Raw genomic sequence first — 26205 nt, 5'->3', positions numbered from 1 at the left:
GCCGTATATGTTGTTGAAGAGTGTGTAAGCCAAAAAAAAAAAAAAAAAAAAAAAAAAAAAAAAAAAAAGTTCCATAGGGCTCATGAAATTGTAAGGTACGCCGACGAAGCCGCGTTGCAAACTTATAACTAAGAGGATGCTGTCAAAGAAATGATCAATTGGCTGAGGCTTGGAGTCTTGAACAGTGCTCCGACCATTCACCGACTCGAACCATTAGAAGGTTGCAGCAATTTTACAAGGCCTGAAGTCGCAAATCACGCAGACCCCTTCATAGTGTTTTCCGAAGTCGAGTACAAGCCAGACACGGCATCGAAGACACATGCATACTGGGAAGACATTGTCAACACTTCTAAGGCTGAAAGGCTAGGTACACTCGTTTACGGGGTATGGGAAGATATCAATCAACCCAACAAGCTATTCACATTTCACGCCTACGAGAGCATGGATTATCTGATGAATGTCCATGTCCCAAGTAAACCAGTTCAGGTGATGCTTGAGAATGAAAGAGACACCAGGATCGGCCTCCGTCCTTGGATGCTTCAAACGAGAGGGGGTTATTGGTACAAAGACCTCAAATAAGTTAATTAAGTCTTCTTCGTTCTAGTTGTACTATGTTGCGCAAATTATATGCCTAATGTGAATAAGTTTGCGGTAATCTGATCATATCAGTCAAAAATGCAGATTTAAGCGGGCATTCAACTTAAGAGGCTATACGCTCCATCCTTGGGGGTAAATATATACTATATTATGCTGCCTAAATTGACCGTTGAATGACCGAAAAAGCGGCCTATCAAAAGGCCATGTGCCGTGTTATGCAGCCTCGGGCGGGGGTCGCCATCCTACCCAACTGCGGATCCTACCTGACTCTCCTTTCACTTCAAAGAGCGCAAATTTAGGTCCTGATAGAATTCGCTGCATATATTTGCAACCAAGAGCCCATAATGCGGCGCCAGGACTGGAAACGGAGGCTCAAGAGTCTCCAGGACACTCTAGGCTCTTCGAGACCCAAAGATCAAGATGGCGCATCGGGCTCCTATTCTGCCGAGCCTCAGAAGTATCATGCCAATTCAAGGCTCAATGCCTCAACTATCGAAGATGGTAGATCCAGTAAAGATTCGTTACATTCAGATCAAGCCTCACAAACACAGACGAATGTTGTACCAGTCGGCCAACTGCTCAGCTCATCTCATACTTTGACCACTCCCCGAATTGACAATGCTCCAATCCAAGATCTCTGGAATATAGCATATGAGAAGCTACGAGTGGAGGATAACGAACTAATTAAGAAATATGAGATGAAGCTCCAGGGGAATATGGTCGCCGGCCTAGGTTCGACGCTTGGGTCTAATGCAAGCATCAGAGACCGAATGCAGATGATCCTGGAGAACAAAATGAATGAGGTCAATTCGAATACATGGAAGTTGAAATTCAGGAGCTCCGAAGTGGAAGTTAGAGACCTCGTACAGCCTATTCTAGGAATTGTGAGCTTGGTCAACGAATACATCACTGATGCCGTGAGTGTAAGCTCTTATGCATCTTTTGCTTGGGTCGGCATTAGTCTACTACTGCCAGTAAGTTGAATAACAAACTTCCTGGAACTTGATACCTATGAGAGAACAAATTACCAACTACTAACTAATGTCAGCTCTTTTTGAATCCTTCAACACAAATGGCATCCTTGGCAAAGGGTTTGGAATTTGTCTCGACTCTTATCGCCCAGAGCCGAATGAGAGAAGAGCTTTATGTTCGGCGCTATGAGTTAAAGCCTAGTGAAGGCCAATCATTTCAACAATCTCACCGGGAGTATAAAATCGGCTTAGAACAGCTCTATCGACAGATTCTGAAGTTTCAAGTTACGACTTACTGTTACTTCACCAAAGATTCCGCATCCCGCCTTTGCTTGGATATTACAAAAAGAAATGATTGGGGTCACTTAATTGATGAAATTCGTGAACAAGACACGTTGTTTGCCAAGTTGGCTACCTCTTGGCGTGACATTCAATACGATGATGAATGTTTGGCGGCCGAGAACCGGCATCAAAAAGCCATGAGTCTCTGGTTTGCCATTGGGGAGAATGTCTCTAGCTTAGCAAGAGCTGTAAAAGATGCGCATGAGCAGAAAGATCGCATTGAACTGCTCCGATGGCTATGTAATATCGACCACACTGAACTGTATAATGGCGCGCGCGGTAAGCACAAGGGTGGTACGGGAGAGTGGCTCCTAGATCGGAGCGAGACATTCAAAGCGTGGGAGGAGAGCATGATATCTAAGTCTTTCTTATGGCTCCATGGAAAAGGTATGTCTGAACCATCAATGTGTTGAAGATTTTAAACCTGGTTTGGTTAGCTAACAGCTCTCTTGACAGCCGGCTCTGGGAAGTCCATTTTAAGCTCCTCTGTGATTAAACATCTACAAGACCGACAGAAGGGAAACTCTATGACTGTGCTTGCCTATTTCTACTTCAGCTTTAGCGATACCCAGAAGCAGAAAGTCGATGTAATGCTTGCATCTCTGATTAAACAAATTAGCGCCCATCGTCCATACATACCACAATCGGTCCAAAGCCTCGGCGAGTATAAAAATAACGGCGGCCGTCCAGATACGGAAACACTCATAGAAGCGTTAATCTCCTCTATTCAGGGATTTTCAGCCGTGTATATTATCATTGATGCTTTGGACGAGTGTCCAACACTAAACGGCGAGAGAAAGCGACTCCTGAATAGCTTGCGCGATATTCTGAACGCAGCACCGGATAGCCTTCACATGCTCTGTACAAGCCGCAAGGAGAATGATATAGATAAAGCAATAAGGCCTTTGTTATGTGATCCCTGGGGAGCAGAAATAGATTTGTCTGTCCAACGCAAAGTTTTGGACGACGACATTGGCAAGTACATCGACTCGATTCTAGCAGATGCCGAATACGATACATGGCCAACGGATATTAAGAAAGAATCAAGAAATGCGCTGATAGATAAAGCAGACGGCATGTAGGTAATATCTCAGATTGACATGACAATCTCGCTCACTGTTACTCCAGGTTCCAATACGTGCGTTGCCAGTTCGAAAACCTGCAAAACTTATCCTCCGAGGATGCCATTCGCAGGGCTCTGGGAGACCTTCCCAGCGGGCTTGATTCAACCTACGACAGAATGCTTCTGAGCATAGATACAAATTTCCAACCACAAGTCATAGCATCCCTGAAATGGCTCGCTTTTTCAATTGGTCCTCTAAACCTTGATCAGCTTGCAGAAATATTTATGCTCCCTTCCAAATCCGATGATGGATTTGACAACATGTCTCGCCTTTTTTCTTCGATCGATGTGTTGAAGTATTTTCCTGGACTTGTTGTTACTGAGGATCCTGGACTTGTTGTTACTATGGGAGGCCTCATCAATGGCGCTTTTCACGTCCGACTAGCTCACTTCTCGATCAAGGAGTACCTGACGTCTGACAGAATTCTTCAGAGCCGTTCATCTGTCTTTGCGTTCACGGAGGCCGACGCCCACGTACACATTGGACGCTTTTGTCTCGCCTATCATCTACACATCAGCTCAACGACTGAGATACCGAATGAAAACGGGAAGATTTACAGTTTGCGTCCCAAGCAAGATTTGGCAGAATACGCACGCATCGGTTGGGCGAAACACATCGAATTCATTCCCCGAGCATCCTGGCCTCCTGAAATTTCACGAAATGCAGTTCTCGCACTTTCAGTCTGCAGCAAAAGCCTATTCCGTATGATCTATCGCCTCACAACATCACAAGACTTCATTCGACAACCTTGTCTCTACACTGCCATGTGTGGCTTCCGCCAGCTGACAGAAATGTTCATATCGAGCAGTGTCGGTGTTGGCAGATACCTCACACAAGTGGATGTGGATGAGGGCCTCTCTTGGGCAACAAGTTCTCGGAGAAAGGCCGTTGTCAAGCTCTTTTTAGACAAGGGCGCCCAGATACACGATTGTTTAGAAATAGCAGCAAGGCGAGGAGATGCAGCGATTGTAGGGCTTCTACTCGACCACGGAGCTGAAATCCCTGCGCTCGCTGGCAAACTGGCATCTACACTGCGAAGTGCCTTATGGGGAGGTCATCTTGATGTACTCAAGCTCCTTGTGAATCGCGGAGCCGATGTCAACAGCCCATTCGACAAGACAGAATACATGCCCCATCTAGAATACACGCCCCATCCAGGAAGTTTTCTGGTGAACAACTTGGATCTGCATATCGTAGACTGTCTCCGTTTTCTATTTGACAGCGGCGCCGGTGTCAACATGAAAGACGGCACTTCTTTAGCAGCGGCGCTCTATGTAGCAATACATGTCGGAGCCCGTAGAGCATTCCAGCTGCTGTTAGATAGAGGCGCGCACATGAATGAGCTGGCCGGGGAGAAGGGCTACCCACTTCAGGCGGCGATAGATTCTATTGGTGACGCCGTATTCATCAAGGACTTACTAGACCGCGGCGCAGATCCTAATGCTCAAGGAGGGATTTATAACACGGCTCTACAGTTCGCGTGTGTCAATATTTCCGCTCACAAATCTGAGAAAATGATACAAATCATTGAGCTGCTAGTGAATGGAGGTGCTGATGTCTCTATTCAGGGGGGCAAATACGGAACGGCAATACAGGCAGCATGCTATAACCGCAACATGCCGATTGCGGCTGCAAAATACTTACTCGAGAAAGGCGCCGACGTGAATGTGCAGGGAGGACACTATGGCAATGCCCTCCAGGCAGCATGTCAGCGCAACTCCGCGTCTGTAAATAAAGACTTTGAACTACAGGTGCGAGAGCACACCCTAGAAATAGTACAACTGCTTCTAGACCATGGCGCTGATGTTCATGCTGAAGGCGGCTATTATGGGACGGCGCTCCAAGCGGCTTGCGCGAGAGAGTATGAAGACGTGGTGCACCTCTTGATTGATCGTGGTGTCAATGTGAACGCCCAGGGTGGACGATACGGCACAGCACTACAGGCAGCCTGCGCGACTGGAAACCTGACGATTGTCTATCTTTTGCTTAAAAAAGGTGCCCGTGTTAATATCGAAGCTGGATACCATGGAACCGCATTGGAGGCTGCATGTGCAAGAAGCCACACCCAGGTAGCGCGTGCACTTCTCGAACACGGTGCCGACGTTCACCTGGGGTCCAATGGTGCATGGTATGCAGCCGCCCTCTCCCAGGATGATGATCTGGTGAAATTGTTGCTTGATCACGGTGCTGCTATGAGTGATTCACGTAGTTCTCATAGCTCGCCTCTGCATGCTCTATTACAACACCGACGACGACTTCTGCATGCTCTATTACGACAGCGACGACTACTTAAAAGAAATATCAACGTACAGCAAGAAGAAGAGGATGTGGATGAGCTAGATGCTTATGTGGAGATTGGAAGATACGATTCAAAGTGGATTAACAGGGTTAAACTATTGCTCAAACACGGTGCTGACCCTAATCTTGAGGTCGGTAAATACGGCACTGCACTCCAGGCCGCGTGTACGGTAAAGGCTGTGGTTCCTTATGCATTTGGAAGAGACATGTATTACGGTACTGCCGGTCCAAAACTTCTTCTGGAACTTTGCCCCAGCATCGATGTCAATGTACCAGGGGGTTTATTCGGGTCGGCTTTGCAAGCGGCAGCATACTCGGGTCAGACACCCACCATCGGCTTACTGCTAAGCAGAGGAGCCCGTGTGAACGCCCGCGGTGGGAGATATGGCAGTGCCCTGAACGCCGCCGTTATTGCAGGCAATTGGGATATTGTTGAAGTTTTGCTCGACGCGGGTGCGACGCCTGATTGTCACATTTTGTCAGAACCTGACGAAGAGTGGCTCCAACGTGTGCTAGAAGACGAAGATGATGGTCAAGGTGGCGTGGAGAGATATAGAAAGTTTTGGGAGGTAGAGAAGGCAGAGAGGGAAGTTTTGGCAAATTAGCTTTACATGTCATTTATGTAGAACGACTCCTTTATAACAATTTCTAACGTTTTGAACGGATTTCTTTCTATCACAGATGCACACAATTGCCTAATGTCGTGGTGACAGTTTGTTCGGTGCCGCAGTCTTCATTAAGATAGACTATATTATTATATTTCGTACAGTTTAACACCGTTATTTGTGTACTTGCACCCCAGCTTGCTCGCTCCTATCATACGCGGCCAATTCTTCAAATACCACAGTGGTATTCTTTCTGCGGAACAATAGTCCAAATGTCAACACATTTGCGATCTTGGCGAGAAGCGATCGGCCATCCGGTATTACTTCCACTGTGGCCTCGGTTCCGTCTTGTGCAAGGTAAGTGTGAGGGCTCCTCGGCAAGAAGCGACCTGGGTTCCAGACATTCCATATCGCGGAATTGAGAAACATAAGAGTAGCCTCAAAAATATAGAAGAAGACCTCGTAGCGCAAAAGAGGACTTAGACTTTTGAGGGCATCAATATCTGTAATGTCTATCTTTGTATTGCCGGTATGTTCTACCAGGCGATAGACGCATCTTATAAAGATGAGAGCCATGCTCATGTAAAGAGTGGTTAACATAGTTTTGACAGCCTTGACTTGGACAGCAGCTATTGTACACCTCATGTGGAAGATGGCAGCCATACAAAAGAATGTAGCTATAACGCCGAGCTGAATGACAAGCACGGCTATTAACAAATTGCTCGCAAGCTTCTGCTGACCAGGTGATGCCGAGGGATTAGCAGACAAAGCAACTCCCACAGCATTCAAAGTTTCGACGAGACCCATAAGGCCACCAAAGGTAAGCAGAACTCGAGACGCAGGTATCGGAGCGCAGTGTGGCACATAGCCAAAGATTCGGCCGAGGACATGGTAATTCGAAAGCTCTAGAAGTGGTCTGCAAGAGAAGTTCATCAGTGGATATCCATAAATATTGTCGAGCTAGATGTGCCAGCTTACGGGCAAACATTTATAAAGACCTGACTAAGGATGAATATTATTAGAGGTGTCCCTCCAGTACCTGTATAGATGTAATGGTATGATGCGTATTCTCGGAATGCGAAGCCCAGAGTGAATAACACAGCGCACACAGAGTGCAGTCCAATCAGTCTAAAGGCCTTGTACCGCCTGATATACAGAGTAAGTCCTATATTCGTCTAAAAAGGAATACGTGTATACATACCAGCATTGCCAAATGTGAAAGACTGCAGAAATAGCGAATGCCACGGTGAAGAAGACTGGAGCCCCTCTATTAGGAGCGTAGACGTACAAGCTGTACAAAACTATGGCTTGTAAATCAAGTATTCTCATAGAAGGGATGATAAAAGAGCATTCTTACCGGGATCTCCAGATCCCATGTTGAAAAGAATAATTAAAAATGATGTCTATTACAACAAGGCCAATGGAAAGTTGAGATGGTTTCTCTCTATTGCTGGAAAGAATAGCAAAGACAGAGGAGAAATCTTTTGCCGACGAAGTGAAAAGTGAAAGGAAAGAAAGAGAAAAAGTGAACTGTATAATAGAATGAAACAAAACATCTTAGAATATTTGCAAGTAGCTGGACTATATATAAGGAACAGGCAGAGTAGGGCATCTTCTCCTGTGATAGTCGGCTGTTCCTTGAAGGATTGGCGCTTGGCCCAAATAGGAGAAAAAAGATGCCAAGACATTTAGCTTCGGGAGATATTTGCCAGACCCACGCGGGCCACGTACGTGTAAGTGGAAGCGAGCTTTGAGGCTGTAAGGCGGCGATATCGTATTTTCCCAACCATGCGAGTCAAATTCATACTATTTCTTTGATAAGGATACTTCAAGGATACTCCATTTCAAGGATTCTAATAAGGATGAAACTGGATCTCGAGGCTTAAGTCTATTTAAGGTTACTTGTATAACGGCATTAAGCCGCTCGTGTCCACCGCAATTTGCCCAGTAAAGACATACGGTCTATCAAAGCAAGCATCCCAGCGAGTTTTTCCAGAGGCCCAAAACTCTCCGAGAACTCGTTTTGCTGTAAGCGGCACATAGCTTCCAACACTCTGGCTAAGTTCTGACAGTTCTTTAGCAACAAAGGCACGCATCGACGCGTCACCATGAACAGCTTCCACCCCAAGCACAACGAGCGGCCAGATCGTAAACCTTTTCAGGCTTTTAGACGCAAGTGCCTCCACCAGAAGGGTTTGCATAAGTCTTCCATGCGTGGCGCATTGGACTCGTAGTGCCGGAGTTTCGGGAAGAGTCGAGAGGCTTTGAAGTGATAAGACGCAGTATAATGCCACAGCAGCCTGGTACACCAGACCAACTAATGCCCAAACTTCTTGATTTGAGCTTTTAGATTGAGCCAATCGATGGGGCGAGAAACAATTGATGCGCTCCAATATTTCGAAACTCTCCTTCTTAAAGGCCTCGGTGCCAGCAGCATCAGGTCTTGTGACCCGCGTGCGAAGATGATTGATCTTGATAATCTCAATGAACAGCGCCACTGGGCACAGCTGAATTGGAGACACAGTAGTTATGTATTGCTGTGGCAGAAATTTGAGAGTTTCAAGCTGAAAAGTGGTCATGAAGAGGTCCGATGCAGGACATGTTGTGTTCCCCATTACTGCAACACTAGATGATGTTAATTCATGATACAGTAAACTGCTGCTGGAAAAGGGCCACATACGACCAAAAGCAAAGGAGCAGTGGCTCCATACTTTTTGATTCGGCCACTGCATAAAATCCGCCACGCAGCATAATTAGCCTGTAAATTGCATCTAAGTGGCATCGCCAATTAAGTGATGATCCCTGCTGGATCTATCGCAAAGGACGGAATGAGTAAGCGCAGTCACTTGCACGACATCTCGGGGTAATAATAACTAACATCAGCAAGTAATAGTGTCAATATCCCGGCGATAACCGAATCGCCTAAACGCCTATCGTCCATGTTGAGATATTCATTGAGAGATCGGACAGCAACGCCCCAGTAGTGGTAAAACTTCTGCACCATTGCTCGGGGTGGAATGGCGCTCCCTATTTGATTGATCCTATGACTCAGAATCATGCAGAGCATACCATACTTTAGATAATCGGGACACCAAACTGCGGCTTGGAGATGTTTCTCGGAAAGTGGATATACGTAAGGATTGTATCCAAGTTCATGGAGGGGGATCAAGTCTGTATATATGCAAGAATTGACTATCCGACAGGTATTAGCAAGTATACTCCAAATGGCCAATCTAGATAATCACTTGCAGTACTCGTAGCCTTGTAGTATGGCACGTGCTTCTTCATGCATCTCGAATCGTGGAATTGGCGTGTATATGTCATGCTTCATGGGTGCTATAATTGATGTGCTCCCCGTAATAATATTGACGTGTTTGTCTTGATTTTTGTAGACCAGGCTTTTCTTTTCTTTCTGATCTCGAGAAAGGACTCTGCCAGGCGTAACCCATTTCAGCCTGGTGGGCTTCACCTCGCCGTATCCGGGACAACGGATGCCCAACGCACGACATCTTTTACACTCAGGTAGTTCAGAATCGCACACTAAGCATCGTCGACGGCACTCCCAACAGTGGCGCTTACTCTGGGGCCCTTTGGTTTGTGTGTGTTGCTTTGCGGAGTTAGGAGACTCATCCATTGACAGGGGCGTTTTGAAGAACAGTCTCGATTTAGATTGGCGATGAATGACTAGTAAAGATTGGTTTAACGGAAGCAGTGATGCAATTGTCGATTATCCGGCAACCTTTATTGCTTTCTGTTTCGACTGATGAACAATTCATGTATATAAAAAGCTAGAGACTCGGTGAAACTAGAGGGCGGAATAAGGCCAGGCAACATTAATAAGCGTGTTCAGGGGTGATTAAGTACATGTACGACGGTTTGCGCCACAATTCATGCGTCAGCAGTCCACTAGATTCGGGTTATTTTGCAATATTTAGTTTCCGCACGCGCGTCCTAATCTTTACAAGTTCAAGGCACGGCCGAGTCAAGCTGCTGGACAATGCAAAGTCGTGGCTAGGCAGCAACTTATGCGATGAACACTTATGGTATAGGTATATAAAGTAAATACGAGCTTAGCAACAGCTACACAGCAACACCGCCAACTCAAGCCAGCCCAATCCCTCCTCTTCTTTTCCTCATTTCCTAGGCTTCAAGCGGATGTAAAGGGGTCCCTTATTGTACACAATGTAAACCTCGCATCTCTTATCCCAACCGACACTTTCGTTCAAAAGCTCGATATCGTAGTTCCAAATGAGTCTCGCCATAATGAGACGCATTTCGGCATAAGCTAGACTGCGCGCACTCATCGTTAGTGGTGACCAGAATTGAACTTCAGAACAACTCACTTCTTGCCAATGCAACCTCTAGGCCCAACAGAGAATGGGTTAAAGATTTGCTTCTTGTCGCTCTCGAATCGTGCGTCTCCCAGCCAGCGCTCGGGAATAAATTCCTCGACCTGCACCCAGTACTCGGGGTTGTGGAACAAAGTCCAGTACCAAATGTCAATATGAGTCTGTGGAAATACACATGTAAGCAAGATGAATCGTGTCGCAAGTCAAGCCATACGTACTCCTGGAGGAATGAATTGGCCCCCAATTGTATCGCCCATCTCATTGATGGTTCGTGGCGTCGTAGCGGGCACTGGCGAGTGAAGTCTCATCGCTTCATTCAAAACGGCGAGCATGTAGTCTAGGCGACCGACACTCACGAGATCAATCTCGTCTTCCAATTGAAATGCAGACCTCACTTCATCGCATAGCTTCTTCAAGGGCTCGGGGTGTAAGCCAAGGTAGTATGTGGCCGCAGAGAGCGCCGTCGCGGTTGTTTCGGAGCCAGCCATGATAAGAATGCTAGCATTGGCAGTGAGCTCTTGGAAAGTTAGTTCCTGTGCAACTATGTTAGTACTCTGATGAGCTCATTCACTCCGCTTGTTCTCTTGTATCTTACATCTTTTCCCTTCCTAGATGTCATGCATGCCATGAAATCCTTTCGGTCCGTCTTGGTGTTGAGCCTCTTGCGAACTTTCTGTTCAGATAGCTCTCTGTGTTCTATGAACTTGCTCATGACGGACTTTGGGGTAAGCATGACAAGAAGATTGTACAGAAATCCCATGCGCCTAAATGACGAGTCGAATGCAATGTTTTTGAGACTTTTGAAGACGAGTTCTACCCATGGGTGAAAGGTGGATTCCTGAAGACATCCAAAGGGTTCACCAAAGGCCAAGTCGCCCACAATATCGAATGTCGTGTAATTGTACCAGGCGACAGCGTCAAACACTTCTCCTTTCGCGGCGAAACGTTCAAGGTTCTCAAAGAGCTTGTCAACGTATGATACAATCAAGGGCTGCTGGTCGAGCATGGCCTGCTGCGAAAATGCGTTTGCCATACTCTTTCGCATTCGGGTGTGATCTTGACGGTCCGCGCCAATGATTGTGCCAGGATTGCTCTCAGTGCGGACGTATTCTTTTCCATTTTCCAATTGGCCGGGCTTGCGATGCCCTGAAAGATTATTCATTCCATCAGGGTGGCAAATAGCCAGATGGTCGGGGGCAACTCTGACAATCGGGCCGTACTTTTGGTGTATCTGTAGCATCCTGCGATGGCCTTCACCGGAGAGCTCCAGGCGAGCGTAAAAGCCATAATGAAGAGCCCATAGTTTTGGACCCGGGAATTTTCTGAGAGGATGAAAGAGTAAATTGTAAATCGCAGTGTATGCGATGTAAAGCAGTCCCTAGTTCTTTGTGTCAGACCATAGACATCAACGCCAACACTTTCATAAAACCCTTACTAATATCACTGCTAACAGTGGCAACAAGACAACGCTTTTCAACGAGATTGCAGCCACGGGATTATCTAAAAGTATCGCCATGCTGTACTTTCAAGGCCGGGCATTGGCCGAACAAGTAACTCCCAAAGAACTAGACTTCTGACAACAAGAGAAAGCAGACTACAGACCATACGGCCACTTATATACACTTCCTCTCAGTGTGAGTGGGGGAACTCAAGTATTGCAACAAACATTACATTGACTGGGGTTGTTCAGCTAGCTACTAGACATGCTCCTTGTTTTCCAAAATCCACTTATTGGGCGAATCTGTGCCAAGCGGGGGGAGATGCGGCCGCATCACGACTAATCGAACCCGGCAACCTTGCCGAAGCCGCTTTGGTGGATCTGCGATAGGAGAATGCAGCCATCTTTCAAAGTACGAGAAGATTGCCATGACATGCATCTTCTATCCTACCATGACAGGGATAATATCTTGTTTGTACGAATGATGTGCAATGGTCTGTAACAGTATTTTCACATGTCTAAACCGTGGGGCATAGCACCTATGCATTGCGTGTACTCCGTGTTCCGTTATCCTCCCTCTCTCGTTTCCCGGTATCTTTCTTGATACTGGCGTTGAAGCTGTTTCATGCCCATTGGTTTACCTGAGTCTTCCAGCTCGATAAGAGACTCATCATTTACGTAGCATCACAAAGGGGCTATGGTGAGCTGAATATGCATGCAAGTCCCACTCCCGTAACTCTATCGTTGCATCACGGGTCCTCGGGTCCGTATAGCACCCGTTCTTACCCCTGGCTAAGATGATGTTTTATACTCCGTAGACTGCGAACACATGCATGTTGAAACATCCCGGGACTAAGAATGGGGGGAGGGGAGGGGAGGGGGCGTTTTCGAGATGTTTTCCAAAATTGGAAAAAGAGCTGTACGCGTAACATCGCGGAGTTTGGAGCCAATCGCCAACGTACGATGGGGTCGTTCCTGGTCCGCCTCGGCAGTTTATTCAGTCCCGATAACCCTAATGGAATAATAATTAGTATGAGATTCATTATCCCGGGCCAATACTATGCGCTGTTGACAAGTCGATCTGATGGATAGGAGATGGTTCAGATGCCTTTGTAAGAACAGCGTCCACCAACCACTTTTTATTAGCGTCCTCTGTCTAATTGTATCTATTTCACTTACAAAGACATTAGTATGCTGCTCCTCTATTTTTTTTGTATCTCAGAACCACACGGCAATCGCCTAGCATAATGCCATTATTGAAATCAACGTTACCGTTACATCTCATTTGTTGCTGCTTATGAATCCATTCAGACGGTTTCGCGGTAAGGAGGATATTATCAGGACTCCGAGGCACTCCGAAATAATAAATACGACAGCACTGCAGCTTGGAGATAAATCCGCAAATAGCTAAAGCCGAGCATCGTACATAAAAGGGAGCATCGTACCGCCTTTTAGCCTATAAGCTTCAAAGTCCTACCCTGTTTGAAACTGTTTATAGATGTGATGTCACTTGCGCCATAGCTGCTGCGAGTGTGGTGACGGGGTTACGTGAATGCAGATAAACAATGTAGTATTGACTGTTTCAAATTAGGTGCCTCTTCTTCAATTCCCGTCACTTGTCATCATGGCAAGTAAATGCCGAGCTTGCAACCCTCGGCGTTTCAAGATCAGCGTCCCATAATTCGGGGTTTCGGGATTAATAGTCATATGTATGACTTGGTTTGGCCTCTTTTTACGTGTCTTCTTCATAGCCACCAGCAACTCTTAGCATAGCAGATAAACAAGCATCCGATCCAATGGAAACTTATAAATAAAAGCTCAGCAACCGCCAAAGCACCTCGTTTTTGGCAACTGGGAAGTTTTCTTTAATTTCTTTACATGTACCAGGCTTTACGTGGTGGTCCAATGAGCTCCCACTTATTAGAGAGAGAAAAGAGCCCGTTGTTGGTGTATTCGTAGTGTCCCTCTATTGGCCTACAGTTGTCAGTCGCTAGCATCTCTGCCTAGATAGTCGAGTGTTTAACGCACGAATTCCAGTTCTTTTAGCACGAATCTATTGCGTTTTATTTCTGACATGCATCAAGCGCCCGCGCCTTCTCTTAGTTGATTTGCTGTTGCCAGTTGCCAACTTTCAAAAACTGGTTGCGCACAACTCAAGGGTAGCCTAGCCAAATTGGGTCTCAACGAAAGACCATCAAACTGGGATTACTATTCGGTGTTTACTGATGCTCCAACCATACGAATATAAGTGTGAAAATCTGTGGAGAGTGAAGCCATATGACTGCATAAACTAAACTAGTCTACCTTGTATAAAGGCTCAATGAATATCCGTCGGAGCTGCATGTGCATTATCCGAGTCTTCTAGTAAGGTGACTGTGTGGTGTGTAAGAGCGCATAGGCATATTGTCTGTCAACCTATCGCACGAAAGGAAGATGAATTGGGATGAAGCATTACAGATTGCAAGTGTCTATCATATAACACCTCAATTCTACACATAACATAACGCTATTTAGACGGCATGATGAGGTACTTGATCCCATAGACTTCTAAGAGGGCCCAGAATAGGATACGCTAGGCTCAAGCGGCGGCCGCATTTGTGGTGTCTGCTATAAAAACGGAAGACGAATTCCGTCTGTATGGTTAGGAACACTTCAAGCTCAGTGGACTTGTCGCCTTCTATATAAGTGCATTACGGCAAATCGAATAGCCGCATGCCGAGACGCATGGTTTGTCTATAGGCTGACTGGCGCTCGATGCCTCCGCGTTCATCATTTTCTTGGTAAATTTCGCATTCGTTCTGTTATTAGTCGAAATGGATAGTGAAATATATGTAAAAACAATCACAACACAGATGGAATGATACACAGAATTGCAAATATCGATCTGCGAACCGGAATTTCGGTATTGCCATTTGTTTCTCGGTCTCTCTCTCCATTTGCTGTCAGACTGATACCCTTCGATTGACTGAGCGCATCAGGATCCCCTCGTTTACTTGTCTATCTCGTCAGTCTGGCGACAACACAGACACAGCATCAAAGGACGTGTGCTATCCAACCAACTGTTGAGGAGTACCAGACAAAGAGCTTTATTTGCAGACACCGAGCATGCACTCGTGGAGAAATTGACGGCGCAAGATCACATAGTGATTGCGTTGATCTCAGTAACCCAGTTCTACGTTAACCTCACCACAAACATATCCCCTCCAGTGGGTAGATGGTCACAAAATTCTTCTCTTTCACATTACCCTATCAATTTATACCAAATTCTCGCAAGGGGAAATGATCCAGATAAAGTATCGTATTGGGTCGCTCAAGAAAAAAGGATAAGAAAGAGAACAAAAAGCAAGGCGTCTTGAAGCTATACCTCCGCACATGCATTTCTCTTGGCTGCGATTTGCACGCATCTGGGTTGGATTAAGGGGCATGTGCCTAGCGGAGCTTACAAATGCAGCTACAGCCACATTCACGCATCCCCCTAAAGAGCATCGCATTTAGTTGCCCGTTTCACAGCTGCACACAGATCAACAACTCTAAAAATAAAAATACACAGATGATGATGTTACACACGATAGATTGATGAGCTACACGGAATGACGATTACCAAAGATATCAGCATCAAGAAACAATTCGCAGCTTTGCGTAGTAATGCGAGAAGACTCATGATAATCCCCACCTTTGTCCGTACATGTCCGTAGAAGCTGAGAAATGCGCAACACAGCTTCCACGATGCTCCCCCGATTTACAGCCTCATCATCTAATAGCTAAGGTAACTATAGTAAAGAGCTATTCTAAAGCTCTCAATCTGATTTGATATGTAAAAGTCAACAAAACTACGTCACACAGCCTCCCAGCGACAACCCGAACCAACTCCTCGCGACATCCGAAGCTCCCTCTCTTCCTCTTTTTGTCAGCAACAAGCCCCCTTGGCCCCCTCGAATCACGCAATCCCGCCCTAACAATTCCAAAACGGCAAAGCCCGCTTTTGGCCCGGCACTGCGGCGAAGTGCGGCACTACACCGGATTTCTCTTCCCCCCAGGCTATGTATTCAATCTTTCATGCACTGGAATCATCTTCCCCTCGATTTGTTAGGTACCTTCAGAGTAGCTCACGGCAACTTTTAGCGCTGTGCATGCTACTAGGGGTACCTGCACGTACCTCCATACAGTATTACAGTTTGCAGCGCCCTGCTAGCTTGGGTAATGTAATTACGTGCGTCAAGAACAAAGGCGATGATGACATTTGTAATTGAGCCAAAAAACACGGAGGGGTGCCGGGAATGATTACTTATAGCGGACAGATGGAAGGGCAAAAGGCAAAGGAGACGTCCATATAAAACCGATTGCAACGCCCCATCAATCTTATCTTTTAAAATCATTCCAATACAATAAAATCCACAGCTTGATAACTGCGATAATCTGTTGAGCTACCGAGGTTCACCACCTTAGCTACACTTACATCATCACAACTGCTTCTCTACCCAAAACTCCACCAAGGAAAAAAAAAAAACTCTCATTCCAACACCTCCACAACCTCAAACAAACACCTAACCTCTCCCCTCAACACACAAACAAAACAAACCGTCAAAATGGCCGTCATCGACATCAAGACCAAAGCCCAGTTCGACGAACTCACGAAGGCAACTCCCTACGTCGCCCTCCAAGCCCACGCAACCTGGTGCGGCCCCTGCAAAGCCATCTCCCCCATGTTCAACAAGCACGCCGAGGCCTTTTCCAACGACAAGTACACCTTCGCCCGCTTCGACACCGACGAGGTGCCTGACCTGGCGTTTGAGCTGGGCATTCGCAGCATTCCTGCGTTTTTTATCTTTGAGAATGGGGATAAGGCTGATACCCTGACGGGCGCGAACCCGCCTGCGCTGCAGAAGTTGACGGCGGCGGTTGCGGAGAAGAGCAAGGCTGCTGGTGAGGTGAGTAAATTGTGAGAGGAGAAGAGAATGCGTGTTCCGTTTTGCTGATTGAGGTGGGATTTTGTAGCTCAACACCACCGAGGACTTTTAAATACGTGCGGGACGAAGACGAGGATCGCTGCAGAGGAGGATACATGAAGTACTACAGGGAAAAAGGAGCACATGCAAACAAGATATCTACAATGCATGGTGTTGTGACACAGGATACCACGCATTACAACGGACGAGTAGACAGACATACAAGTCATCTCTAGTCCGCAAAATATAATCATATAAAGGCACATTCTCACGTTCCACGTTCAAAATCTGTATCGCTGTAAAAACCCGCTCTATTCGCACTTTCATGTTCCATCTCGCGTGTGTCAAATATCCCATGATATCAATACGTTGATCCCTCCTATTCTACATACTTGCGCCCCAACAATACACCCAGCCTTGTTCCGTGTTCCAAAAGAAAGCCACACACGTAGCCCTTCCCTCCCATGACCGCACCACAACAATTGGTATAGCAAAGAAATGTAGATAAAAGAATAAAACTCCACGCTTGGTATGCAGCCGTTATAATGAAAAAATAACAAGAAAAAGGAAAGGAAAGCTACCGTTAAAGGCGTGAAACATGGGCCGACCAAAGCAGCCACCAGATAAGAAATGAACAATAACCAAAAAGACATCTACACTCGCATCAGCTTCAACTGATGCGCGACATTTGTCTTCTTCCCCCCTTCTCTTCGTCATTCAGCCGTATCGTCACTCATCCTCCCCACTCCGGAATCAGCCCGTTTCTTGGGCAAGGATTGGTCAGACTTGTGTTCATCAATAATGGCCATTCCTACAGTCGTCGATTCTTGCGACTTGCTTGATCGAATGGCAGGGCCCATCGATCTCCTGCGGTTCGTCTGGTCTTCCACAATCTTGGGCCTGTTGAGGTCCGCGACTCCAATGCTCCTTCGAGCAGCTGCCCTATTTGGTGGCTTCAAAAAGTCACCCGATTTTCGATCATCCGCCGCCGCCGTCGCAGCAGCAGCTGCTGCTGCGGCATCGTGGGTAGGCTCGGTGGGAGAGCTTGCGCTGACAGAATATCTCAGCCCCGAAAGACTGCCTCTCCACCGGGCGAGGTTCCAGAAGCTCCCGTCCTTGTCAGTTTCGTCACTTTCTGCCACGCTGATGAAGTTGAAACTCGGCGTTGGCGGCTGCGACCCCCCATCCAGTGTTCCTATCGATGCCCTGTTGCGCACGCTACCCGTGGGGCTTGCGAGGCCATTCCTCGGGGGCCGTACAGGTGAGCCGCCTGAGGCAACAGGCTTCCTAGCTACTGCTGAGGGATTGATTGTCGAGATATTAGCCGGCGGTACGGGGGTTTTCCTCGGCGAGGCAGATCGCTCCGTCCTAATCGGCGCCACGTTGAGGCTTGCTCGCCCTTGGTCATCGACGTCTTGACGCCAGCTCATAATTCGGTCAGACGGGTGCTGAGCCTGGCCAGCACTCAGATTGAGCGAGGTTCGCCTAGACAGACTTCCGCTAGTTCTGGTGATGATGCTTCCGCTTCGTCCCAACCCGCTGACCTTGCTGGAAAATTTGGAGCCAATCTCCCACATGTTCTGCTGGCGCTTGGCAAATGCGCAGTCTTGTCGGAATACCTTGATCGTACCGGTCCTGTCGGTCGTAACTATAATATTGCCATCCATGTGCTTGCAGCGGTTCAGATAGGCAGGGCTCTCTTCTGGCTTCTTGATGTTGACGCTCGGCGTTGGATTATGGATCTCGGTGCCTGTTTCCGACACCTCGGTTTGGCTTAGAGCAGCCTCGTCCAGGCTTCGAAGCAAAACAGGCGGCGGGTTGCACAGGTCAAAGATTGGGTCCCCCGACGCGCTCAACAGCTGCCTGGTCCGTGTTGGTGCCAACAGAGCGGTGGTGACGACTTCTGGATGAGCATCAAAACACTCGTATGGCTGGCGATCCTTCATCTCGACTTCCGTCGTATTCGTGTTCCAGATGTATGCCTTCCTATCTTCACTGCCACAGATGACATAGGTTCCATCATCGCTGAAACGAGCGTGAATCTGGCTAGACTGGTTCTCGAGGCCTTTAAACTTAACATCCAGCATCCGAGTCTTTAAGCTGTAGATTCGAACGCGAGAGTCGTTGGATGAAATCAACACTTTTACTTCACCGGTTCCAGCCACCGTCGCCGTCTTGATACCTGTGATTTTGCTGCCTTTGGCATTTTTTCCTCGTGACGAGCGTACGTGGATCTGGAACTTTTGCTTGAGCCCCTCCGTCTCAAAGAACGAGCACATGCCATTCAGTACCCCGCAGATAGCCATTTTGCCGTCGGGCGAAAACGCCACGGCCGTAATAAATTCGTTTGTCGAGGCCGAAAAGGCCACCGACTTGTCTGGTATGTTCCAAAGCCGGAGCTGAGCATCCAGGGAGCCGGCAAGGAAGAATCGGTCGTCGGTAGGATGGAACGCAATCGACGTAACCAGATCGTGGTGCGTAAACGTGGCGAGGCATTCTTGTCTACTAACGTGCCAGAGCCTCACCGTCTTGTCCATTGAGGTCGACAGGAGGAAATTGTTCTTGCTCCAACAGAGGGCCAGCACTTCTCCAGTGTGAGCCTCGAATTCGCGGACCGGCTTGTTTCGAAATACGGGTGCGCTCAAACGCTCTCCCCGACTCTTTCCCTGGGCATCTCTTTCAGCCTCCTCTTCTTCCTCGTGCGCCTTGCGCTCCTCTTCCGTCGACAGGACGGCAAAGACCCGAACAATCTGGTCCTTGCCGGCCACAGCAAGGTATCGACCGTCAATGCTAAACTCAGCAGCCCATATCGCATCGCCAGCTTTCAGAAGCCGCGTGCCCACCGCAGTGGCAGGCACACGACCTTGCGACGGCTCGTCATCTTTCTCTGGCTTGGGTCCCAGCAGTTCTTGGGCCAAAAAGAGGCGGTTAAAGTCTCGGCGCTTGCTGTTGTGCGATCGCACGCGGATATAGCGGGGAGGTTCTTTGTAAAGCGGGATGTAACCACCACCATCGCTCATGACGGACATGGGAGCGCGAGCGCTGCTCCCCTCGGTGCGCAGTTCGCCCAGCTCGGAGTCGGAATCGGGCGCATCGTCGTCGTTCTTCTTGAAGGCGCTTCGCATAGCAAGCCGGCTCAAGAAAGATGTTCCCTTCCTACAACCAAAATTATTAGCGGACGAGCAAAAATGGCGCCAGGCGCAAACCTACTTTCGATCTCTGGGGAAATCAGCGAGGCCATTTGCCAAGCGGGCTGTATTCTCTATACTAATGCTCTTCTTAGGAAAGCTTTCCGCCGTTGGGCTATCAGGCTTGGTAGAGTTGCGCAGGCGCTGCGCGAGGGATGTTTCGAGGGTGCCGCTATTCGTCCTAAGAAAGATTTGCTTGAATCATGTCTCTGTCAGTATCTCACGTGGGCGTCATCCAACCACAACAAGAGAGAGGCGAGGCTGAAATACATACATTGCTCAACGGGTCTAGGGCGGTTGCGGCTGGCGGGGTTGAAGACATGGTTCTAACCGACACACCCTTGGCTTCCTTTTCCTTTCCATTTTGTAGTTGCTGAGTCGGAGTCCGGGACAGCAGAGTCGTGGATCGCTTTGCGATAGGCAGAGGCTGGGACTCTGCGTTCCCGGATGATCCGTTGGTGGGATTTTTGGTGCTACCGTCCTTTCTCGGGGCCAATTGGCTGTCGCCCACGTCCACCGGCGATGGTATTGGAGGAGGCATATTCCATGCTGTGAGTACAATACGACTCTATGACAGGCGACAACTCGACGGAGAGTCGTAACAGCCCGAGGCGAGAGTCGCAAAGATGGTAGGATCCGAGCGGGAAGGGAGAAACAAGGCGGCGATGCGATGCGATGCGAAGAGGAGAAGACAAGACAAGAGAGGAGGCGGAACGAGAGGCTGACAGGATCTGACCGAGCCTTGCGGCAAAAATCGAAGCGAGTCGAGTCACGAGCTGACCGGCCAGATAGTAAACAGCAGATGCAAAACCGGAAGCAAAGCAGCTCAACGAGGGCAAACCAAACGGACTACGGACAACGTCAGGCCCCGAGTGGGCCGACTAAGCTTCTTTATAAGCGGAAGGCTTATAGCGCCCCTAGAAATCGCCAATCCAGTCCGCAGGCTCCGGATACCTGGTCAGGGCAGAGAATTTGATGCGAGAATTGCTGGAATAGGGCTTGGCGGGTTTGCGCGCCTAATTTGCTGGATTAGTCGAACGGCAGCGCGCGCAGCCCGAGGATTCGAGATGAAAGTATGACGGATATAGCAGCGGTGGAGCAGAGGAGAGGCGCCAGGGGGATGAAGTGAAGGATCCTGGCAAGCTGAGATATTGGAGGATGGAAGGATTGGAGATGCAGCTGCTGGGGGGAGTGAGAAGATATGGATGATGTACAGTATGATAATGATCAGCTGGTGAGAGAGAAGATGAAGAGGATGAAGTGTAAAATAAAAAATAAAAACCTGACAGAAGAGAAAAAAAAGCCACTTCCGGACAGCCCAGCCTTCTGTACTAGAGCTTCCCCCAAATCCGAGTACGAAGAAAAGCAACTGGAGAAGCTGCAGCGCACGCGAGAGCCGTTCCGTTTTTTCTCACCCAAAATCTCGATTCGTTAGCGCTATTAGTGCCTGTACCCGCTGCCAAGAGGACGCAAGTACCCAGTACGTGTCGCTCGTCGCATGATGACGCAGTGGCCCGCGTTTGCGTCTCGTGGAGGATCCAAGGATGCCTTGGCCTGGCGGTACCGGTACTTCATGTCATCCCCTGCATGCATTGGCATGCATTGGCATTGTGAAGGATTTCTAGAATGGCGACCTGGATTGAAGGTGAGCCTTTTCGGAGTTGCACACCGTTTTGACTCTATTTAGAATGTCTCACTCAGTATTGCACAGAGTACAGAATACATCAACCTCAACCTCAACTTGTCACTTTTCTGCACGATCCATCCGGCTGCATCTCTTCTCTGATGCCTTGCATGCATCCAACTCAGACCCCAACAATACGCGTAAAGGCCTGACTTCTAGTGGGTGAGAGCAACGGCTTTCTTCAGTGCAACTTCGGACTAAAAATTCCCACGTCCAGCGTTGTATGCGCAGTGCCTCGGCCCGATCATTTCCTCCCCCGCCAAGGCCCGCTGACCCTGAAAAAGTGTCAAAAGTTGAGCGAGTGCGAGTGATGCGACATGCATGTTCGGCGATTTCTTCCATCATACGAGATGCGAGGTATTAATGGCAATCATTTTACAGTCAGAGATCATCTCTTCTGAAAGTACTGATACCTGCAGGGTATGATTTACTCCAGCCCTGAAAATATGCAAGTAATTCGCCACTTTTGTCCCTCGCTCATCGTTCCCGGCATCTGATCCCCTTTCAATGATGTCAATGACTTCACAGCACCAACTCCCCGTCCCTCTCTTCCCCCCAACACGAAAATCACTCTCACCTAACCAACACCCTCTCAATCCAGCTGCATTCCAATAATTCCTCGGCCGACTAGCCGAGAAGAGGGTGTCCACAGCTGCCTTATGGGGCAACCGGCCAAAAAGACGCAATGCCGGATGTGCATTGGCTTCCAACGGCCGCGACAGCAAACCTCCGTATTCCGTATTTACTCGTACTCTTCCAGTTTCATTCTGCCTATTGTGCATGTGTGCCTAGATCCGCGTCCCCTCGGTTTCTAATTTAGGGCCGCTTTAGCCTATGCAGTCGACGAAGAGGATACCGATGTAGTCGTAGTCTTTGCAGGCATTCCCCATTCCCCATTCTCAATTGCTGACATCCCGTGTGCAAAATGACGCGGCTGTTGGGCTGCTTGCGCAAGCGCCAAGCTCGAATCGAATCGACAGCTTCTTCCGGCAAGCTGCGCTAGATGCAATATGGAAGCTTTTGAGCGCGACTAACAACGTGGACACGGGCGGGCGCAGTCAATGTCATTGAAACCATCATCAAACACTTTTACTTTGAAACAGCGTCTGTGTGCTGAAACTGGGGCTCTGCATGAGTGAAATAACAAAACTCCATAAAACCCCTATAGCCTCATAAATAAGGTAATCAATCCTATCTCAACGTCTATGAAGGGGTGGAGGCGCAGACCTCGTACCTATGTATTATAAGGTTGTGGGGAAGCCAATTTTAACATCGCAACTCAACAGCGATTGGACCGGTAATAGCAGAAGCGAATGCGAGGTCAACCAGTAACGTAGCCTGCCTATCATATGAGACATTAATAGCAACGTCTATGGAACTGTTGATGTACTCAACATCCAATTAGTTTCAGCAACCAAAGTATTTGCTACATCTCTTCAATGCAATGCGGGCAACTTGTCACTTGTCTAGGCCAATCCAAATGCTTCCCGCAAGGCTCGCTGCAAGGCACTCTTTGTTCCTAATGCATCCCCCTCACCATGTACTCCGTAATTATCCAGGTAGCCAATTGGCGTGCATTCAACCTCCAATGGGCATTCTGCAGGGCAGAGCCGCAGATCTCTCGCAATTTATGCTTGTAGCCTTTTCAATATGTCGGAGACTCAGCACTTTATTCCAAAAGGATACTGCAATGTCTGTCTAATTGACAATCATGGCCGACATTCCGCCCCCCGATATCAGCTTGGCTGACTTCAGACAACCTGCTGAAGAGTTGCCCTCTCCTCCCCGGGACTCCTCGAATCACGGCACCAGCAGCGCCTTTAGCAGCTCTGCCAACCCTGACGAGGATTGGACCAAGATCTCAGATCTTGCCGAGCGCAGGAGGGTACAGAACCGCATCGCGCAGCGCAACCTCCGTATGTCTCTCTCACATTCTCTTCCAAATTATATACTCCATCTTTTCTCTCTTTTTCTTGACCCTTCACTAATACTCATTGACAGGTAGAAAGCTTGCGCGCCGTCTAGAGGATCTTGAGCGCCGCGCTGGACCAGAAGAGAGTGAAGATGTCAGGCAACCTTTGTCCGATAACCCTGGTATGGTGAACAACTGACTGTTTTCCATAACTGCCGCTAACATGTTATTGGCTCTGGCCGTCTAGATTGGGATGTCACTTCAGTTTACAGACTGGAGTCCGAGGAATGGCAGCAACAGAAGCCTAACCCTGCAGACTGGAGCCCTGAAGATGACCAGTTGTTGTTGGTAACCCGCATGCTAGGCCTCACCTGGAAAGAAATCGGTCAATACCTCCAATTCAAGACGCCTGAGGCCTGCTTCATACGCCATGAGTGGCTATTGGCAGAAAGGGCAGTCGTCGACAGTTGGGATCCTCCTAAAATGCATAACCTAGCCAAGGAATATATGAGCATGCATGAAGAGATTTGGAGCGGGTTAGCAGCTCGAATTGGGGAGGATTGGAGAGCTGTTGAGCAAAAGGTATGTAATACTATGCTATTCTAATACTATATCTAACATTTTCTAGTGTATGCCTAGCAGCTCTCAAAGCTCTGAGAATGCTAAAGCAGTTGATGGACGTGAAGGCGTGATCAAAGAGTATCTGAGTATGCGTAAAGAGATCTGGGGCGGCTTGGCAGCTCGAATCGAAGAGGAGTGGAGTGTGGTCGAAGAAAAGGTAAGTCTCCTTTATTTCGGCCTTTCCCTCTTAAAAGATGCATCTCCATGGCGTATGCTTATGCATCTATACATACCCATGTATTTCTAAGTGAGGTACACCCTATTTCTGATGCCACTTCCATATAAATCTAGTGCATGTCCCAAGGACTCGACCGCCTCCAAAGAATCGCCGATATACTCGAGAAGCGCGAAAAGTTGAAACGGCTGAAAGCTCAAAGGGAACACAGATACCTGCAACAACCCACCCCTGATCACCCATTAGATTTACTATTAAACAGTCTACGTCAGGGACCATCACGTTTTCCGGCTAATCAAGGAATGTGGGAAGAAATAACTGAGGCGCCTCCCACATATGAAAAACAACTATCAAAAAACCGGCAGGGCGACCTAATCTCAATTACACAGCAGCAATTTTATCCAGCTAACGAACAAACAACCTATCCAGCTGATAAGCGGATAGGAGAAGGAAATGCTATTCCGCCGGATGTGAAAGACAAACAACCATCAAGAGACTTGCGCGACGGCCAAATCTCAGGTACACTCATAAAGCCACCAACTAGAGTAAGCCGCCCATCACCCATGCGCTTACTTTCCTGGATGGGGAAACTGGCTAGATCTAGGCTTAAGCCGGGCTACAGGAGGATTGAATGGACTTGCGTAAGTATCTGTATACCTATGTTAGCAAGATCGACATAGATGGAAATACACGCGGCTGACTGAGCTCCTTTGGCATCTGTTAGGACTGTGGTATGGACTTGTACGGCGACTTTCTCGAAACCAAGACATCTGATTTGGACGGCTTGAAACTGTCACTAGACGCTCCTATTGAGGAGAGCACGTCTATAAACAACTCGAGTGATTCGGAGCAGTCCGTAGAAACACAGACCAATCCGCAGCGTCACATGACCTCAAGATCGTCCAGTTCGAGCAGGACAACTTCGAGCAGGACATCCTTGTCAACTGGCAGCACTGATGCATCTAGTGTCGATGTCGATGTCATGCCGCCCAAATTCCTCGCTCTCTGTGTCAATACTGGGGGCATGTACAAGACCTTGGCCGAATTAGACATGTCGCGTATAAATTCGGACGGAGAGGCCTTTTCGCAGATGAAGAAGGCCTATCTCCAGTACCGGGGCGTACGTTCCCGCCTGCATTTCCTGGTGAAGCCAGTGACTGTCGAGTTCGTCCGTGTAAGCCTATATCTTCGAAAACACTGAGAGACATGTCATCATATGAAGTCTCTTAGCTAACACGAAACCTGCTAGTTCACGCTCTGGAATTTACGCCGCGGCTACGTCTCAGTGTGTGACAGGCCCAACTCGATGCCGCCCAACACCTGCATGGACTACGAGTTCATCCCGCCGCCGATGCCACCCGAAGTCTTCGTGCACTATCTCGAGCACGGCGACGGCGACCTTAGCCCGAACCGCTATACCTGGCTACCGCGGCTCCCAAAGAGGCGGAACCACAAGGTCGTTGACTGCGGAGAGGCGACCGAGGGTTGGGGCATTCACGTCATCGAAGGACCAAATCGTGCGGCTGTATTTTGGATCGTTATGACTACCATCTCGATTAGTATATTAGCGAGCGTCTTGTGGACTACGTTAAAGGGAGATATTCAGGGCGGTATGGGGCTCGGGGCTCTTATTGTTGCTTTGCCGCCTGCGATAATGGCTGCTTTTCTCTTTCGGCTCGGAGCAACTTAATTATAAAGCTACTATATATATATCTAGCTACTATATATATATCTAGCTACTATATCTACATCTACTACATCTACTATATCTACTATATCTACTACATCTGCCTAGGGACAGAAGCCTGCCAGCTTTATCTTTGTATATATACATAGTACCTATATATATATAATTACATTACCTATATATATATAATTACATTACCTATATATATATAATTACATTACCTATATATATATAATTACATTACCTATATATATATAATTACATTACC

General features: G+C 47.9%; 7 protein-coding genes across 7 annotated transcripts; 3 read left to right on the top strand and 4 right to left on the bottom strand.

Moving 5' to 3' along the window:
* Window positions 1-869: 869 nt before the first annotated feature.
* V8C40DRAFT_247545 (ankyrin repeat-containing domain protein) lies at window positions 870-6007 on the top strand. Its single transcript, XM_083216356.1, has 4 exons — window positions 870-1571; window positions 1646-2297; window positions 2367-2988; window positions 3039-6007. The coding sequence occupies exons 1-4, from the start codon at window positions 942-944 to the stop codon at window positions 5935-5937; spliced, it is 4803 nt and encodes a 1600-aa protein (XP_083071900.1). The 5' UTR covers window positions 870-941; the 3' UTR covers window positions 5938-6007.
* A 41-nt stretch (window positions 6008-6048) lies between these two features.
* V8C40DRAFT_247543 (uncharacterized protein) lies at window positions 6049-7510 on the bottom strand. The gene is made up of 4 exons (XM_083216355.1): window positions 7295-7510; window positions 7139-7238; window positions 6916-7083; window positions 6049-6853 (listed from the first exon to the last, which is right to left on the bottom strand). Exons 1-4 carry the CDS (start codon window positions 7311-7313, stop codon window positions 6112-6114), a joined length of 1029 nt encoding a protein of 342 aa, XP_083071899.1. The 5' UTR covers window positions 7314-7510; the 3' UTR covers window positions 6049-6111.
* Window positions 7511-7746: 236 nt separating this feature from the next.
* Window positions 7747-9743, bottom strand: V8C40DRAFT_247541 (Zn(II)2Cys6 transcription factor). The gene is made up of 4 exons (XM_083216354.1): window positions 9187-9743; window positions 8816-9129; window positions 8618-8748; window positions 7747-8562 (listed from the first exon to the last, which is right to left on the bottom strand). Exons 1-4 carry the CDS (start codon window positions 9569-9571, stop codon window positions 7836-7838), a joined length of 1557 nt encoding a protein of 518 aa, XP_083071898.1. The 5' UTR covers window positions 9572-9743; the 3' UTR covers window positions 7747-7835.
* Window positions 9744-10070: 327 nt separating this feature from the next.
* On the bottom strand, window positions 10071-11802 carry V8C40DRAFT_275328 (cytochrome P450; the record flags this gene model as incomplete). Its single annotated transcript, XM_083220694.1, has 5 exons — window positions 10071-10227; window positions 10281-10447; window positions 10505-10819; window positions 10882-11664; window positions 11722-11802. 5 exons carry the CDS (start codon window positions 11800-11802, stop codon window positions 10071-10073), a joined length of 1503 nt encoding a protein of 500 aa, XP_083071897.1.
* Window positions 11803-15790: 3988 nt separating this feature from the next.
* V8C40DRAFT_247538 (thioredoxin-like protein) lies at window positions 15791-17049 on the top strand. The gene is made up of 2 exons (XM_083216353.1): window positions 15791-16652; window positions 16720-17049. The coding sequence occupies exons 1-2, from the start codon at window positions 16311-16313 to the stop codon at window positions 16741-16743; spliced, it is 366 nt and encodes a 121-aa protein (XP_083071896.1). The 5' UTR covers window positions 15791-16310; the 3' UTR covers window positions 16744-17049.
* Window positions 17050-17085: 36 nt separating this feature from the next.
* Window positions 17086-20607, bottom strand: V8C40DRAFT_32298 (WD40-repeat-containing domain protein). The gene is made up of 3 exons (XM_083222834.1): window positions 20133-20607; window positions 19881-20053; window positions 17086-19826 (listed from the first exon to the last, which is right to left on the bottom strand). The coding sequence occupies exons 1-3, from the start codon at window positions 20397-20399 to the stop codon at window positions 17384-17386; spliced, it is 2883 nt and encodes a 960-aa protein (XP_083071895.1). The 5' UTR covers window positions 20400-20607; the 3' UTR covers window positions 17086-17383.
* A 2033-nt stretch (window positions 20608-22640) lies between these two features.
* V8C40DRAFT_247528 (uncharacterized protein) lies at window positions 22641-26205 on the top strand. The gene is made up of 9 exons (XM_083216352.1): window positions 22641-22723; window positions 22829-23458; window positions 23544-23636; window positions 23702-24036; window positions 24083-24232; window positions 24367-24891; window positions 24975-25424; window positions 25500-26086; window positions 26156-26205. The coding sequence occupies exons 2-8, from the start codon at window positions 23254-23256 to the stop codon at window positions 25938-25940; spliced, it is 2199 nt and encodes a 732-aa protein (XP_083071894.1). The 5' UTR covers window positions 22641-22723; window positions 22829-23253; the 3' UTR covers window positions 25941-26086; window positions 26156-26205.

The sequence above is a fragment of the Trichoderma camerunense genome (genome assembly GCF_050948025.1).
Source record: "Trichoderma camerunense strain CBS 138272 chromosome Unknown V8C40scaffold_11, whole genome shotgun sequence".
NCBI lineage: Eukaryota > Fungi > Ascomycota > Sordariomycetes > Hypocreales > Hypocreaceae > Trichoderma > Trichoderma camerunense.
Note: the sequence above shows the minus strand (reverse complement) of the source record. Positions and strands in the feature narration are given on the sequence as shown.

Excerpts from the sequence above, each read along its gene's own strand:
- V8C40DRAFT_247541 (XM_083216354.1), bottom strand. The coding sequence starts at position 9,571 with ATGGATGAGTCTCCTAACTCCGCAAAGCAACACACACAAACCAAAGGG. Across the intron at positions 9,130-9,186 it reads ACTACAAGGCTACGAGTACT|TCAATTCTTGCATATATACA; the intron begins GCAAGTGATTAT and ends CCTGTCGGATAG. Across the intron at positions 8,749-8,815 it reads TGACACTATTACTTGCTGAT|ATCCAGCAGGGATCATCACT; the intron begins GTTAGTTATTAT and ends CCTTTGCGATAG.
- V8C40DRAFT_32298 (XM_083222834.1), bottom strand. The coding sequence starts at position 20,399 with ATGCCTCCTCCAATACCATCGCCGGTGGACGTGGGCGACAGCCAATTG. Across the intron at positions 20,054-20,132 it reads CCCTAGACCCGTTGAGCAAT|CAAATCTTTCTTAGGACGAA; the intron begins GTATGTATTTCA and ends ACATGATTCAAG. Across the intron at positions 19,827-19,880 it reads GATTTCCCCAGAGATCGAAA|GAAGGGAACATCTTTCTTGA; the intron begins GTAGGTTTGCGC and ends TTTTGGTTGTAG.
- V8C40DRAFT_247528 (XM_083216352.1), top strand. The coding sequence starts at position 23,254 with ATGGCCGACATTCCGCCCCCCGATATCAGCTTGGCTGACTTCAGACAA. Across the intron at positions 23,459-23,543 it reads CATCGCGCAGCGCAACCTCC|GTAGAAAGCTTGCGCGCCGT; the intron begins GTATGTCTCTCT and ends ACTCATTGACAG. Across the intron at positions 24,233-24,366 it reads GGAGTGTGGTCGAAGAAAAG|TGCATGTCCCAAGGACTCGA; the intron begins GTAAGTCTCCTT and ends ATATAAATCTAG.
- V8C40DRAFT_247538 (XM_083216353.1), top strand. The coding sequence starts at position 16,311 with ATGGCCGTCATCGACATCAAGACCAAAGCCCAGTTCGACGAACTCACG. Across the intron at positions 16,653-16,719 it reads AGAGCAAGGCTGCTGGTGAG|CTCAACACCACCGAGGACTT; the intron begins GTGAGTAAATTG and ends GGGATTTTGTAG.
- V8C40DRAFT_247545 (XM_083216356.1), top strand. The coding sequence starts at position 942 with ATGCGGCGCCAGGACTGGAAACGGAGGCTCAAGAGTCTCCAGGACACT. Across the intron at positions 1,572-1,645 it reads GCATTAGTCTACTACTGCCA|CTCTTTTTGAATCCTTCAAC; the intron begins GTAAGTTGAATA and ends AACTAATGTCAG. Across the intron at positions 2,989-3,038 it reads ATAGATAAAGCAGACGGCAT|GTTCCAATACGTGCGTTGCC; the intron begins GTAGGTAATATC and ends CTGTTACTCCAG.
- V8C40DRAFT_247543 (XM_083216355.1), bottom strand. Across the intron at positions 7,084-7,138 it reads TTTCACATTTGGCAATGCTG|GCGGTACAAGGCCTTTAGAC; the intron begins GTATGTATACAC and ends TCTGTATATCAG. Across the intron at positions 6,854-6,915 it reads GTCTTTATAAATGTTTGCCC|ACCACTTCTAGAGCTTTCGA; the intron begins GTAAGCTGGCAC and ends CTTCTCTTGCAG.